Here is a 15,085-nt window from a genome sequence, read left to right on the forward strand (position 1 = left end):
TAGAAGTAATTTGCATCTAACGAAATATTCGGGTTTTGTTGTTTTCCAACAAATTCACTGATTCTCATTAATAATCCTTATTTATCATGTATTTAGTAAGTGCCGTGTCACGCCGTGCAGTGATATCGACAGTGAGCTGCACAAGAAAGTGTTTATATAGTGGCAAAAGTCTCAGAACTGTGTCAACATGGAATCTAACCTCAAATATCGACCTTTGGAGGCAAGGAAAAGTGCCCTTTATCTTGAGCCAGAACAGGGAACTACTGAGGGATGGTGTCAGGCTGAGAGCCACTGCGGTTCCCCAGAGGTTCTGCACAAATAGAGCCGCTGACTCAGATTCGGATGAGCCTCCGGAGGAGGCGCCTGAGGACATCCTCTCAACACATTTGCCAGCAACAGTGGCGATTCCTGAGGTGTGGCCCCACTTGCCGGTAATTGCCACGCGGAGGAATCCAGTGTTTCCACGATTTATGAAGATTATCGAGGTCACAAATCCCCTCCTAATCGACCTGATAAGGCGGAAAGTGAAGCTGAATCAGCCTTACGCTGGTGTCTTCCTCAAGCGCGACGACGAGAACGAGAGCGAGGTCGTGGAGAATCTCGCGGACATTTACGATGTGGGAACGTTTGCTCAGATCCAGGAGATGCAGGATCTCGGGGACAAACTTCGGCTTGTCCTCACTGCTCATCGAAGGATAAAAGTCGTGGGACAACTGTTTGAGGACTTGGATTCACCGCAGGGCAAAGGTGAGTCTGCATTGAGCGCGTAATGCCGGATATTTATAATGAACTCTTCATATTCAGACATGAAACTCAATTTTCCGATGTTTAATGTGAAAATGCACGTGTCAGCTGAGGAACCGGACGCCGAGAAGAGGAGACGCAAGCACCGAGTGCAGAGGCTGATCAAGCAAGTGCGCAATGCTAACAACGATTCGCCTAGTGAGACCGAAGTGAAGTCCCTGGAGGAGGCGGAGAAGGCGAAAGAGGCCAAGCGACGACCGCTGGTGGAGGGAGAGAAGCAGCCTGTGCTGATGGTGGAAGTAGAGAACGTGAAGCAGGAAGCCTTCAAACAAACAGAGGAAGTGAAGGCTCTCACGCAGGAGGTGATCAAGACCATTCGCGACATCATCACCATGAATCCTCTATACAGGGAGAGCCTCCAGCAGATGCTGCACCAGAACCAGAGGGTCGTGGACAATCCCATTTACCTCTGCGATCTGGGAGCCTCGCTCTCAGCGGCAGACTCGCCAGAGCTGCAAGCCATTTTGGAGGAAATGGACGTAAGTTATGCTTTATCTGCTTTTTCATACAATTTTATGACTCAAAAGTCGCTCATTAGAGCAACCAAAGAAACGTTTTTATTAATTAACACCACAGAGATAATGTTCATGTACTTTATTCAATATTCCATGAGCCAAAGTATTGTTTAGGATTCGTCAAATTATGCAAGGACCTTTTTAACGATTTCCTCATCGCATTTCAACCAAGTGAGAGAAACCTCGCAATTCTCCTTTCCAATTTTGTTGGCGCATTTCTTGAGGAAAGCGTCGACTTTTTCCTTCGGAATTTCAGTCGTGAGCATTTTGATGGTTCCCTCAGCATCGAAACTGTTGTCCTCCTTGAGGAATCCGAGTTTCCTGCTCAAGCAATCCGCGTAGCAGCCAACGGGCTTCGTAACCGACGGATCGTCATTGCGGAACTTGAGAAGTTGATCAGGAGTTACGTTGGTCTCCTTCAGGCACGTGTCCTTGAACATTATCACATCCTCTGACAAAGATCCGGGATGAGCCTTAAGAAGCGAACAAAATGTACTTTAATAGGGGAGAAAAACAGTGTTTTATGTATTTATACAAACCGAAACTGCAGAAATCGCACAAACTAAAACCACAACTCCAAGGAAATTCATCGTGTCTAATTCAATCACTGTTCTGGTTTTGAATGACTTCTGATCTTCAAGTGTGTTGTATTTATATGAATATTTTCAGGTGGTTTATGAGAGATGAAAAAATTATTGCCTTAATTGGTGTTACGCGTATTTTAGTAAACACTTTGTTAAGTTTAGTGGTAGAAGATCTGGTGTAAGTCAAAATTTCATGATCAATAGGAAAAAATTTAATAGTTATTTGTGAATCTGGTTACATTTTTGCAAAGCTGAATTACGTCAAAGGAAGTGATAAAAGATCTTTTTTTTAGAAAAACGCGTTTAGTTACTAATTTTTTTTGTTAATTATTGCGATTGTTTGGTATTATTGATAACTTTGGGATAATTTTCATGAAGTTTATTCAATATTTACATGAGCTGAAAGCTTATTTAGGACTCATGTTCAATGATTCGTCATACGAATTAGGCAAGGACCTTTTTAGCGATTTCCTCATCGCATTTCAACCAGTTGAGCGACACTTCGCATTTCTCCTTTCCAATTTTGTTGGCGCATTTCTTGAGGAAAGCGTCGACCTTTTCTTTCGGAATTTCAGTCGTGAGCATTTTGATGGTTCCCTCAGCATCAAAACTGTTGTCCTCCTTGAGGAATCCGAGTTTCCTGCTCAAGCAATCCGCGTAGCAGCCAACGGGCTTCGTAACCGACGGATCGTCATTGCGGAACTTGAGAAGTTGATCAGGAGTTACGTTGGTCTCCTTCAGGCACGTGTCCTTGAACATTATCACATCCTCTGACAAAGATCCGGGACGAGCCTTAAGAAGCGCACAAAATGCACTTTAATAGAGGAGGAAAACAGTGTTTTATGTATTTATACAAACCGAAACTGCAGAAATCGCACAAACTAAAAACACAACTCCAATAAGACTCATCGTGTCTCTCAAATTCAATCACTGTTCTGGCTTTGAATGACTTCTGGTCTTCATGTGAGCTGTTTTTATATGAATATTTTCAGGTGGTTTGCGAGAGATGAAAAAAATTATTGCTTTTTTAATTGTTGTCACGCGCATTTTTGTAAACACTTTACTGAGATTACTCATGGTGGATCAGCTTAAAGTTGGAATTTAATTGCCCATACAAAGAGTTTAATTTAAATTGGGTGGATTTTTGCAGAGCCGAATTGCGTCAAAACAAACGATAAATAAGAGATGTTTATTTCCTCTTTTCTTTGAATGAAGTGAATGTCAAGTATTTTCAGAGAATTAATCATAGCACAAAATACATTTTTGTGAGCTTTTTATCTTTCATACAAATTGAGAAATACAAATTCTGTACAACATTCTAACTCTCACTAATAAGAAATGCAGCTTTTTCAGAGCAATGAAGTTGCCTATAAAAATTATTTGACTAAAAATAGGCAGTTAACACTGCGTCAAAGTGCATTGCTTTAATTGCAAATGATTTAAATTGTTTCCACGCGAATTTTTTGTATTTTTAAAATAAGTTTTACGATGTTGATATTTAATGTTCTGTAATGAAATGCCTGTTTTGTTCCCATGCAACTATTACTCACTTTGCACGTAAAATGGTTTTCCCACAGATTCCAAAGCGTCTTCTGCTGTCTCTCTCTCTGCTGAAGAAGGAGCTGGAGCTGTCGAAGCTGCAGCAGAAGATTGGGCGCGAGGTGGAGCAGAAGGTGAAGGAGCAGCATCGCAAGTACATTCTGCAGGAGCAGCTGAAGGTGATCAAGAAGGAGCTGGGCATTGAGAAGGACGACAAGGATGCCATTGGGGAGAAGTACCGCGAGAGGATCAAGGAGAAAATCGTTCCACCGGCAGTGTCGGCTGTGATTGAGGAGGAGTTGAACAAACTCAACTTCCTAGAGAGTCACAGTACGGAGTTCAATGTGACGAGGAACTACCTGGATTGGCTGACTTCCCTGCCCTGGGGCGTGATGAGTGAGGAGAATCTGGACTTGGATCGCGCCACAGAGATCCTGGATGCCGATCACTATGGCATGGAAGACATCAAGAAGCGGATCCTGGAGTTTATTGCCGTGAGTCAGCTGAGAGGCTCGACGCAGGGGAAGATTCTGTGTTTCCACGGGCCGCCGGGCGTGGGAAAGACGAGCATTGCGCGGTCAATTGCGAGGGCACTCAACAGGGAGTATTTCAGGTTCAGTGTGGGCGGCATGACGGATGTGGCGGAGATCAAGGGACACCGGAGGACGTACGTGGGAGCGATGCCGGGGAAGTTGATACAGTGCCTGAAGAAGACACAGACGGAGAATCCACTGGTGTTGATTGATGAGGTGGATAAGATCGGCAGAGGTTACCAGGGAGATCCGCAAGCGGCGTTGCTTGAGTTGCTGGACAAGGAGCAGAACAAGAACTTCCTGGATCACTACATTGACGTTCCTGTTGACTTATCGCATGTCCTGTTCATTTGTACAGCCAACGTTTTGGACACCATCCCGGAACCACTGCGGGATCGCATGGAGATGATCGAGATGTCAGGATATGTGGCTGAGGAGAAACTGGCAATTGCCAAGCAGTACTTGATTCCTCAGGCGATGGAAGAGAGTGGCTTGAAGAACGAACAGATTGCTATTCGGGACGAGTCTCTGTTGAAGTTGGTAAAGAATTACTGCAGAGAGTCTGGCGTGAGGAATCTGCAAAAGCACATTGAGAAGATCATCCGGAAAGTGGCGTACAAGGTTGTGCGCAAGGAGGCTGAACATCTGGACGTGACAGAGGAGAGCTTATCCACGTATGTGGGAAAGCCCATCTTCACGCAAGATCGCATGTACACAGACACGCCGGCGGGAGTTGTGATGGGCCTGGCGTGGACAGCGATGGGAGGATCAACGCTGTACATCGAGACGGCCAAGAGGAAGTACCTGGAGGCTCCGGAGAAGACGGACAAGGGCGGTCCAGGTGATGGTTCGCTGCAATTGACGGGCCATTTGGGGGATGTGATGAAGGAGTCTGCTAGAATAGCCCTGACAGTGGCGAGGAATTATATTCATGACATTGACAAGAAGAATGCCTTCCTGGAGAGTGAACACATTCATCTCCACGTGCCCGAGGGAGCCACACCGAAGGATGGACCCAGCGCTGGCATCACGATAACCACTGCCCTGCTCTCCCTGGCGCTCAATCGTCCCGTGAGGAAGGACATCGCGATGACTGGAGAGGTTTCCCTCACGGGAAAAGTCTTGCCAGTCGGAGGAATCAAAGAGAAGATCATTGCGGCCAAGAGAACAGGCGTGACGTGCATAATCCTCCCGGATGAGAACAGGAAGGATTTCACGGAATTGCCTGACTACATCAAAGAGGGACTGGACATCCACTTTGTGGATAAGTACGAGGATGTGTTCAGGATTGCCTTTCCCCAGTAAAGCGAAGTCATATTGTGGTGTTGGCAATAAAAGAAGAGTGTTAACTAACTAGCGAAGGTGGATTTTATTACCTTACGATCCCCATTCTACGAGTTTAACATGTCCATTGGGTCTGGTGCGCTTCTCCCTCTTGAGATTGACGCTAGGAAGCGTGAGGTGCATCACCGGCGGTCCTGGTGGGGTTGGAGCGTCTGGTATGATCTTCAGTGGTGGCAGTGGACGAATCTTCCTGCCATGTCGACCGGTTTTCCTCTGCCACAGGCCAGATCGCGGGCGGTAGCCAAGCTCTCGCTTCCTCTGCGGCGTTCCCACGTGCTCCTTGTTGTGGTTCACATTGGACACTCTGCCCACAGTGGCCATGCAGATTTCCCTCAAGGCGAACTCCTTCTTGGACGGCATCTGCACCACCACATAGTCATCGAACTTCCTCGTGATCGTCCCAAAGGTGCCCGCAGCGTGAATCATGTGACACGGCTCTCCTGGGAACTTCTCCACGCAGTGCACTTGAGTGTGGATGGGCAGAGCTCCCAGCGGATAAGCGTCACCCTCGTTTGCCCTCACGGGAATCCTGGGAATCACCCTGGATGTCTTGATGAGGTCGCCTGGCTTCATATTCTCCGTGGCCAGGATGTACTTCAGCTCGTCTCCAACGCCGACGAGGGCGATCTTTGCCGTCCGGCAACCATCGAAGAGGACATCCAAGACTTTCTCCACCTGCGGCGGTCCTTCTGTTGGTCCATCTCGCTGCCACTTGATCCAGTGATACTTGTGCTTGATTCCACCACCAATTCCCTTCGCCACGACACGTCCCGTGACCGGATCTCGGCCCGCAAGGTTGGTCACTTCAAGGGGTTTGATGGTGTACTCTTCGGGGAAGTGAACAATCCTTCGGAATGCCTTTCCTCGCCCAATTTGTGGCAATTCGATATTCCACAGGCACTTGTGCGCCTTGGTGCGACTCTGCACGATGACTGGACTTCTCACCACCGTCCTGGAGATCTGCAGTCCCCGGAAAAGAAGCGACAAACTGGACATTTTTCCTCCCAGCTGTTTAACCTCACTTTCAAAATAACCACACACCGCAGCGCCACCAAGTGGACACACTTGAAGAAGCAAATCCACACTACGCGCCAAAATAATAGAGCCTCGAAAAGACTTTCCTTTGAAAATGGCTAAATTGTATTTCATCTTAGGTACATTATAAATAATTCAAAATTTCACTTGATATTTCAGGGCACATAGTATTAATAAATAAACAAATCTCAAGAATTTTAGACCGCCAAAAATCATAACTGTTATTTGGATAACAAAAATGTATCATTTTCATAATTCATATCGATTAATATTCGAACATTGTTAGGTACTTAAGGAGCTACCATCCTCTAAAAAGTCTCCACTTTACAGAGAGGAAAATGATTGAGAAAATAGATTTAAGCGCTTAATATGCAGAGAGCAATATGGAAAATATAAGTGACATACGTCCCAAAATTTATATTATAATGCCATCCAGCAAGACTCAACAAGATTAACTAACGCAACATGCTTTTGATTCACGCTTGTGTTCACGACACTCTCCGGGCAAACGTGTCTTTTGTAGCCAAGAATTGCCATATATAGAGCCATAATGTGAGGGAAATTAAAAAAGAAAAATCCTTTGCTATGTATCTTCAACTAAAATATGCAACGGTGTCCAGGTTTCGCGCCAGTGTGTCTCTCTCCCGCTTCTTAAAAAATACTACAATAAATCCACCCAAATGCTGGATTAAACAGGCACACTCGTGGCATTGGCGCGACGCTGTCGAGCTCCTCTGCCCGTTAACAAATAGGACAAGTCCATGGCCGGCAGACTTTCTGGCTTTGTGCTCTTCAGGCGGTTCATTAGGCGCGTGAGAGTCTCTTCCAGGCGGCTCCTCTTCTCATGCAAAGTCTGCAAAACAGAGGACGAAACACATGAGCAATGCATCAGAGCATAAAAGAGCATAAACCTTACTTTTGGCGGAGGTGGCATTAATTGAATGATTGATGTGGAATTCTTTCTCGAAGCAATGGGTATTTCTTCCTTGCGCTTCTTCTGCTTGGGTGGCATCGGACCTAAATCATGAGGCTGCAACAATGTGACACAGTGAGCAAATAATAGAGATTCTACGGTGAATGACAACCAGTAAAATGTTTCCTTACCGCATATGTTCGTGAGATCTTCAGCCGCTGCTCGTACTTGCGGAAGGCGTAGCTCTTGGTGCACACCGGATTGGCCTGCTTGGAAACCTTGGAGAAGAAGCGAGCTCCCTTGTCCACCCTCAGTTCGCAGATGTAAATGTGATCCTCCTCGCTGTCCACGGGTCGTCCCTTGCAGTAGGTGTTCACATCCAGCACCCAACACCTGGCCATGATCAGTTCAATTGGCACCACTTCGTACAGCGGCACGCGGACCACTTCGTTGGGATAGAACTTCCTCGAGGGCTCATGGTAAGTCTCATGCGGTCGCAAGTAGTGATGGCCAAAGACGAAACGCTTCCCGTTGTTGTCCTTCCACAGTCTCTCCACGCGAAAGATGTCACACTCTGAGTAGTCAATGTCTCCAATTGTCTCGTACGTGTGCTTCCGCGGCGCTTGACTGTTGGAATTCTTGGGATCGGGATCCATTGGAATATCTCTGAGAACGTACACAGTGTCAGTCTGCCGTATGTGCAGATCACCTCGCAGTAGCGACAAGTAGTATCTGTAGCCCTCATCTGTGAACTCCTCCAGCGGAATTTCCAGATTCACTGGCCTGGGATCACACTTTTCACACCGATAACTCTCAGCTTCCGTGTCCGCCTTCGTGCACTCCGTGTGTTGCCACACTTGACAGTCTGAGCACTGAATCATCAGTCCTTCGTCCTTAAACAAGCCACAAATGCACTGAATGACATCCTCATTGGGCTCCGCCTTCAGCACCAACTCATTCACTTTCGACCTCTGGAAGCCCTTGAGTGTTTCCTTGTCGTCAACAATCTCCAACAATTGCGGATAGACCAACTGCTTCTTGTTCGTGAACAGCGTAAGAAGATTCTGAGCTATTTTCATCTCATCTGACGTCGCTGGATAGAATTGTATGGCATTCTTGAATAGTCTCTGCACATCCTCATCGAACATTGCGGGATTCTTGTACACTCCTCGCTCCACATTCGCCTCAATCTGCGCCATATCGATGGGCTTCGTCACTACCTCATAATACTGCGGTAGTTTCTTCTTAGCCGGCAGCGCCAGCTTGTTGATGGCATAGTGCGGTCCACTCTCCTTAAAGCTACAAATATCCCGACAGAGATCCTTGAAGATCGCTGCCATCTTCGCCATCTTGTCAATCTGAGGATCATGATCGCCCACCGTGAGTCCCCTAGTCCGGATGTTCCTCGGCGCACGCAATTCTGTAATTCTCGTGAGGAGAGTTACTGGTGAGGGAACTGGTGCCTGAGGCTGCTGTGTCAAACGCTCCTTCAATCGACGAATCTACGGAGGAAAACCATTAGCAATTGAAAAATAATTTAAACTCCTCCTCAAACTCACCTTCCCGAGATTCCTCATGAGGAAACAGTGGCTCTCCTTAATGATGATCAACTCCTTGTTGGATGGCACCTGGAACAGAGGCGTTCCTGACCGATCTTTACCAGTGTTCTGCACAAGATTCTTCTTCGCCGTCCTCTTTCGTGATCTTCCCCTGGAAGCAGCATCATCACCATTACTCGCCTTCTGATGGTTTCCACTCTGCTGATCCACTGGCGGCGGTTTCACTCTCTGAGACTTCCCACCAATCACTCCACGACATGATGAGGACTCACAGAGACACGGTTGACCCTCAGTGGGATTGTACAGGGCAAAGTTGTAATCATAGGTCAACTCTTCGCCCGCCTTGATGTCCCTGGCGGCAAACAGCACCATCCTGGGCAGTCCATTCACACTCCATTTCTGCATTTCGCAATTCGGGGCGCACGAGTGGTTAACAAAACGCCCATCACTGCCCATGCGGTGTCCATCAATCACCAGTCCCCCATCCAAATGCAGACAGTAGTGGTGAGTGTCGCGGACATAGAGTGTAGCCATTCGCTCCTTGAACTCCCGCTCTGTGACCACTTCACCCACATACTCGAGTATGAAGTTCCCCTTCTTGATGGGCAGTCGCGTCCGGACGCCCCATCCCTTGTTCGCCGTCATGTATCTCTCCAATCCAGGTGAGTACTCATGCTTCTGAATCTTCGTATTCTGACACTTGTCGCCACACGGACAAGATTCCGAGTTGCATTCTGTGTAAACCACTCGATTCAGACAATCCTCACCGCATCCCGTGCTAGGATTGCAACTGCACGAAGGCTGATCCGTCCTGGGATTCGCTTTCACGTCAATGTAAACATTTGTGCGGATCTTCTTGTAGTTCCAACTTGGAACGCTATTTCTCCCAGGCAACTTCTGATTCTCATGCGCCCACCAGAGATCATAGGGCAGAAGGAAATCCCTCTGGGTCTTGCGGAAGAATCGCTCACAATACGGCGGAGGAGGTAGCAATATCTGAGAAGGTCCTTCCTCTGATCGACTGTGCTTCTTTCCTTCCTCCTCCTTGAATGTGTCCGAGAGCAGACCAGCATTGAGATACTTCTTCTTCCAGCGTGAAAACTTCCTTCCACTCTTCTCACTGGCCACACTCACCGGCGAATCTTCCCGTGGAGGCACTCTAGACGGCCCTTCGCTTATGGGCAAAGGCTCTTGCTCCAATTCCTCCATCAACTGAGGTGATGATTGAGTATTGACTGAAGGTTTCACATCAGGAGACTTCATCTTGACTGGAGATTCGTGAGCTTTGGCATCCTTATACTTCTCAATCTTCTTGGGTGACTTGGCCACTTGTTGCCTCTTTTCCAGACTCATTTCATCGAGATCCACAGGCTTCCTCTCCACACTCTTATCCTTCGCACGCGTCTTCACAGAACTCTTTTCCTTCTCAGCCTCCTTGAGCTTCTCCTTTGGTTTCTCCTTCTCCACCACCTTTTCCTTCTCCTTGCTCTCAAGCGCCGGCTTGGCAACTGTATTAGCTGTCCTATTCCTCGTGGTTCTCTCAGTTTCCTTTGATACCACTTTTGGAAGCTCCTTGCGAGGTTCTGGAATCTTCAGTGACACTTTCAGAGACATTTCCTTCGTAGCCACTTTACCATTGTCTTTCGACGCCTCCCTGGATATTGCCAAAGGACTCAATTTCACTTCCATCCTAGATTTTGGTCGTGGCGATCGCTCAACAGGACTCGAAGATGGAAATAGAGCAACTGATGATGATCTTGAGGTGGTTCTCTTACCCAGGATAATTCCACTGCTTCCATCCATTGACTCCAACTTAACCACCGGCTGCATTTCCGCCTCCAATTTGTTCTTCTTCTCAATCTCACTCTGCAATCGTGTCCTCTTCGCGGATTCCGGCAGTAATTCATTGGGCGTGAGATTGTCAATGAGAGCACTTACACCCTTTCTGCGCGGTCGCTTTCTCTCATTGGGCTTCACAAGATTAATCAGAGGTTCATTGTCAGACGACTGATCGCGTTGCTTTGAAGTCTCCTCTTCCTTGAACTTCTTCGCAATGGTGGAAACAGTTGGACTCTCCTGAGAACTGTCACGATCCCTCTTCTTCTGTTCACTTGACTCATCGCGATGTCTTGTTCTCAGCTGACGCTTTCCCAAATCCGGAATCTCTCCATTTGCTATACTCTTTCGAGTCTTCCTGTCCACACCAAAGGGATTAATCACCATGCGACTTGAGGACTCTTCGGGAATCTTTCCTTGAAGCCTCTCCAAGCTCACCACTGACAATCTCGGACGGTTGTTTCTCTCCATAAAAATATCCGCCGTTTCTCCCACCTTCGGCACACGATCGCAATTCTCCGCGATCTTCTTTACATTCTCAACTGTCAAGGGATGAACTTTAGGCGATACCTGAGTCTCTTTTAGGCCATCATTCCAGGGCACTTCTAGCGTATTGTCACGTGTGATCTTTTTCTTCTTCTTCACACTCGGAAATCCCGTTCTATTTATCGTCTTTCGCCGTTTTCTCTTCGTCAGTGGCCTTCTTGTCTTGCTGAGTAGTGTCTCCACAACTTTCTCCGTCCTCCTTGCCAAACTCTCATTTGTATCCACCGTTCCGATGGATTCTGTCACTCTAGGCGAGTCCAGAGCCTCAGTCTTGGTCACCAAGCTCGGTACAATGATGGTAGAGACAGGAATTTGAAGTTCCAAATCAATGGATGGCTCAAAAACACCCGGAGGTGGACCTGAAGCAGAAATTTTACTGATGACAGACGGTCGACCAGAGTGACTCTTCTCACTCTGACTCTCTCCCGATGGAGACGCTTGCATCTTTGACACCAAGCCCTCCAATCGATTCTTCTTCCGCGTCATGATGTCCGATCGTCGACTCCTGAGATTGGCTCCCGAATCCACAACACTAATTTCACTGGAGTCCGTGGTTTTTGTGTCAATTGTTATAGGAGAATTGCTTGACTTTATGGCCGATGATATCTCATCCGTGATTATCGACGGTGGGTCTTGTTTCTCAATCAGATGTCTCTTCTTCGGCGTCACCGCCCTGGGTGGCATCTTTCCGGGATCACCTGCAATGACGATATGTTAGCGCCTTTAAAACCAAACACAAAATATTTACTACTCACCTTTTGCCTCTTCTGCCATCATCTTGCTATCACTCTTCTCACCCGGCGTCAGCAGATAGTGTCTCTTCTTCAGCGGAAGCTTGTGATCATCTGGACTTTGGGTTGATTGCGTCTTCTTGTGCCTCCTCTTTCCGCCTCCGCCACTCGTTGACGGCGAGTCGGCAGTTTCTGCCACTTTCCGCTTCTTCGTAGCCCGTTTGGAAGTTGTCTTAGGCGCCGATTCTTTCGTTACACTCCTCTCCGCACTGATATGGCAAGCCGCCCCGAAGGAGGCGATCAACTGATCCAGCTCCTGCAGAAACTTGGCGTCAGTCACTCGACTAGCTACACTCTCATTCCGCGACCTCAGGCGCTTCCTGCGACGTCGCCTAAGATGATGTCGCGACATGGTTGATCGACTGCTGCATCGACTCACTGCCGAAGATCGTCTTGATCTAATGGCAGCAGCTCTGGCCGGAGATTTCAAACACGCCACCTCTTTTCCCTTCTGTCCGGACTGCTGCAAGAGGCTGCCGAAGGAGCAGACACTGTCATCGAGTCTCTTGGCGGCTCCTTTTGATTTTCCAGCCGAAATCGACCCGAATGTCGATAGTGACTTGCTCTTGCCACCAAAGGCACCGTCCAATGCCACACTCTTTCGATTAGCAACATCCTTCAAGGACATTTTTGAGTTACTCGCCTGCGAGAAGAGGGAATGATTCTGACCCACTTTCAGTGATCGCGCCATAGCGCTGAAAGCCCCGTTGAATGTGGACGTGGAAAAGAGATTCTCACTGGTCTTGGCCACTGGCGTCACCGCCTCCACGCTATTCTCCTCACTGGACTGCCCAAGACTAAGTCCCGCCAGCTGCAGAATGTCCTGCTCTGTCACCGCTGACTTCTGACTGTTGGTCTTCGTGCGACGTTTTCGCCTCACCTTCTTCCTATGCCGAATACTGCAGTCACTCCTGTAACCACAACTCTTTGCCTTCACACTGTAATCACTCCGATAGCCACTCTTCTTGCTCTTTGTACTGTAATCACTTCGATAGCCGGACAGACGACGCCTCCTCACGGCCCCATAGTCACTTGTGTAGCCACTCTGAGATGCCAAAACCTTACTGCACACCGTTCCACCATCACTCTTGTACCCACTCACACTGGGCCGCCTGAATTTCTTATTGATGTCAATTTTGCGCCACATCGGATCCACTGTCTCCTCCTTTTTGGCCTCCTTGGACTTTGTCGGCGGCCTCCCAGGACCGCGACGTCGCCCACGCGGTGGATACAGCACCCTCTCAGTGGCATACATGCTCTTGTCCAGACTGGAAATATTGATCTTCGTGGGTGTCGTGGGAACTGGCGTCTTTCGCGTGGCTACTGGCACAGAGTCAACTTTCCTCGCACTCCCACTCGCTGCACTCCTTGCACTAGGCCCGCGTTTCGCCTCTGTTCTCGGCGAATGCGATGGACTCTGCGTAATGGAGAGAATCCCAGAATCTGGTGATCCGCTCGTTGTTGTTGCACTCTTTGCCGCTGGTGCAGCAGGTTTCTCAATCGTTGGATTCTTCTTTGGCCTTCCGCGCTTCCTCTTCACTTCCACTACAGGTACATTCTCTTTACTCTCCACAGATGCGCTGCTCGTCGCCACTGCTGCAGTGCTTTTGCTCCCCGATGACGATGCCGTTGGCGTCAGTGATTCACTCTCCAGCTTCCCAGCACTTCCCTTATCACCAGATCCACTGGGACCTTGAGGCAGTGAAGTCTCTTCCGCCAGCGATGAGCTTGTCTTTCCCAGCATCTGCGTCTTCACCATGAAATCCAGCAGCAGCGGTGAATTGTATGTCACCGGAGGAGCTGACGGTCTCCCGCTCGCCTCACTGTCTGAGCAATTCTCCACCAACTGTATAGCTGCATTCACAATAGCCGGCAATTCCATGTCACTCGACGAGCCACCATCAGCACACGCATCCGTGAGTGACGATGGCACACTCGAAGCTATCTTCACTTGGCCAAATCTCGATGCATTTGCCGCTTGCGTGGTGGATGATGTCTGTGTTGGTGCAGACGCTCCGGAAGTCGCTGGATTATCGAATTCATTGAAACTTTCAGTGGGTAGAATAGCCGCCAAATCCTCCGGATTGATTTCCTGCAGAACTTCATCACTTGATTCTGAATCACTTGAGTCTGTTCGTCCACCACTGCTCGTCGATGCACTCCGATTTGCCTGAAATCAGAAGAATGACCCAATTCAGTCAACTAATTCATATGTTCGGAGCAGAATATAATTTAAATTTCTCACATCACTAAATTTAGTGAGACAGAAAAAAAACATTATCCTTTCATTCCGCCCGCACGAATTTAAATGTCCTCTTCAGCGGTGCTGCTAATGATACCTCACAAAAATTAAACCACAAAAACTACCACAAATTGGCATGTCCTCCAAGTGAACAGCATAAAACTTAATGAGCATTCCGTACAGCATGGCCAAATTACCGTACACAGAGCAGCTCCTTCATTAGAGTGGCTACTTATATAAGACAACTTTTAATTATTCACCTTCTGCTTCTCTTCGTCGCCATTGGAAATAGTGATAATTTGAATTTTTAATTTGGCCATATTTCCTTCTTAAGCAAAAGTGTCTCTCACTTGCATCTGCATTTACATATTTTAAACCGTAAAATCGATTTTCCTCTCTATTTCATGCTCTTTAACTCCTCATCATTCAATTTGTCTGCCAAAACCAACCCTCATTGAGACAAGAGACGAAAAAAAATGTGTTTTTCCGTACACCTTACATTCAATGAAACCAAACAGCGAACAAACATTCGACAGACGAGCGTAGAACACTCGTGTGAAGGCGAAAGGGTCATTTCACTTTGTGTAGTACATTTATTGCGATCAATAGGCCAAACAGCGCCACACCAGCATGTATATATTTTTCTTTTTCTTCCTTTGGATTGCATATTAAAAAGCCAACAATGAGGAAGTTGTAAAAAAAAACAGGACTCGCAGAGTAAAGCAAAAAGTGTACATTTTCGTTAAAAATAGAAGTTCAACCCCACGCACATGAACTCATTATACCTTAGGGGTGATTTGTGAGTGCAAACAAACCGCGACAGGGCTAAGAGAGGGTAATTTCT

The 15,085-nt window shown here is 47.5% G+C and overlaps 5 protein-coding genes across 6 annotated transcripts in view; 1 reads left to right on the top strand and 4 right to left on the bottom strand.

The window, feature by feature from the left end:
• On the top strand, window positions 1–5,331 carry LOC132265375 (lon protease homolog, mitochondrial). Of its 2 annotated transcripts, none has more exons than XM_059766003.1 (3): window positions 1–747; window positions 805–1,283; window positions 3,481–5,331. In XM_059766003.1, exons 1-3 carry the CDS (start codon window positions 87–89, stop codon window positions 5,278–5,280), a joined length of 2,940 nt encoding a protein of 979 aa, XP_059621986.1. In that variant the 5' UTR covers window positions 1–86; the 3' UTR covers window positions 5,281–5,331. The 2 variants fall into 2 exon arrangements, with proteins under 2 accessions (XP_059621986.1, XP_059621987.1); XM_059766004.1 differs by having other exon boundaries at window positions 853–1,283.
• LOC132265385 (general odorant-binding protein 56d-like) lies at window positions 1,430–1,956 on the bottom strand. The gene is made up of 2 exons (XM_059766016.1): window positions 1,859–1,956; window positions 1,430–1,792 (listed from the first exon to the last, which is right to left on the bottom strand). Exons 1-2 carry the CDS (start codon window positions 1,907–1,909, stop codon window positions 1,445–1,447), a joined length of 399 nt encoding a protein of 132 aa, XP_059621999.1. The 5' UTR covers window positions 1,910–1,956; the 3' UTR covers window positions 1,430–1,444.
• Window positions 2,268–3,030, bottom strand: LOC132265384 (general odorant-binding protein 56d-like). Its single transcript, XM_059766015.1, has 2 exons — window positions 2,762–3,030; window positions 2,268–2,695 (listed from the first exon to the last, which is right to left on the bottom strand). The coding sequence occupies exons 1-2, from the start codon at window positions 2,810–2,812 to the stop codon at window positions 2,348–2,350; spliced, it is 399 nt and encodes a 132-aa protein (XP_059621998.1). The 5' UTR covers window positions 2,813–3,030; the 3' UTR covers window positions 2,268–2,347.
• On the bottom strand, window positions 5,321–7,020 carry LOC132265380 (large ribosomal subunit protein uL2m). The gene has a single exon (XM_059766009.1). It carries the CDS (start codon window positions 6,466–6,468, stop codon window positions 5,353–5,355), a length of 1,116 nt encoding a protein of 371 aa, XP_059621992.1. The 5' UTR covers window positions 6,469–7,020; the 3' UTR covers window positions 5,321–5,352.
• LOC132265374 (histone-lysine N-methyltransferase ash1) overlaps window positions 7,009–15,085 on the bottom strand; it is a 22,371-nt gene continuing 14,294 nt past the window's right edge. Inside the window, exons 5-9 of the mRNA XM_059766002.1 lie at window positions 11,964–14,169; window positions 8,827–11,906; window positions 7,459–8,769; window positions 7,271–7,384; window positions 7,009–7,207 (exon numbers count right to left, since the gene is read on the bottom strand). Of these exons, the coding sequence (XP_059621985.1) occupies window positions 7,043–7,207; window positions 7,271–7,384; window positions 7,459–8,769; window positions 8,827–11,906; window positions 11,964–14,169 (6,876 nt within the window). The 3' untranslated portion in view covers window positions 7,009–7,042. The remainder of the gene's footprint in view (window positions 7,208–7,270; window positions 7,385–7,458; window positions 8,770–8,826; window positions 11,907–11,963; window positions 14,170–15,085) is intronic.

Source organism: Phlebotomus argentipes, unplaced genomic scaffold, assembly GCF_947086385.1.
Source record: "Phlebotomus argentipes unplaced genomic scaffold, Phlebotomus argentipes genome assembly contig_2, whole genome shotgun sequence".
Classification (NCBI taxonomy): domain Eukaryota; kingdom Metazoa; phylum Arthropoda; class Insecta; order Diptera; family Psychodidae; genus Phlebotomus; species Phlebotomus argentipes.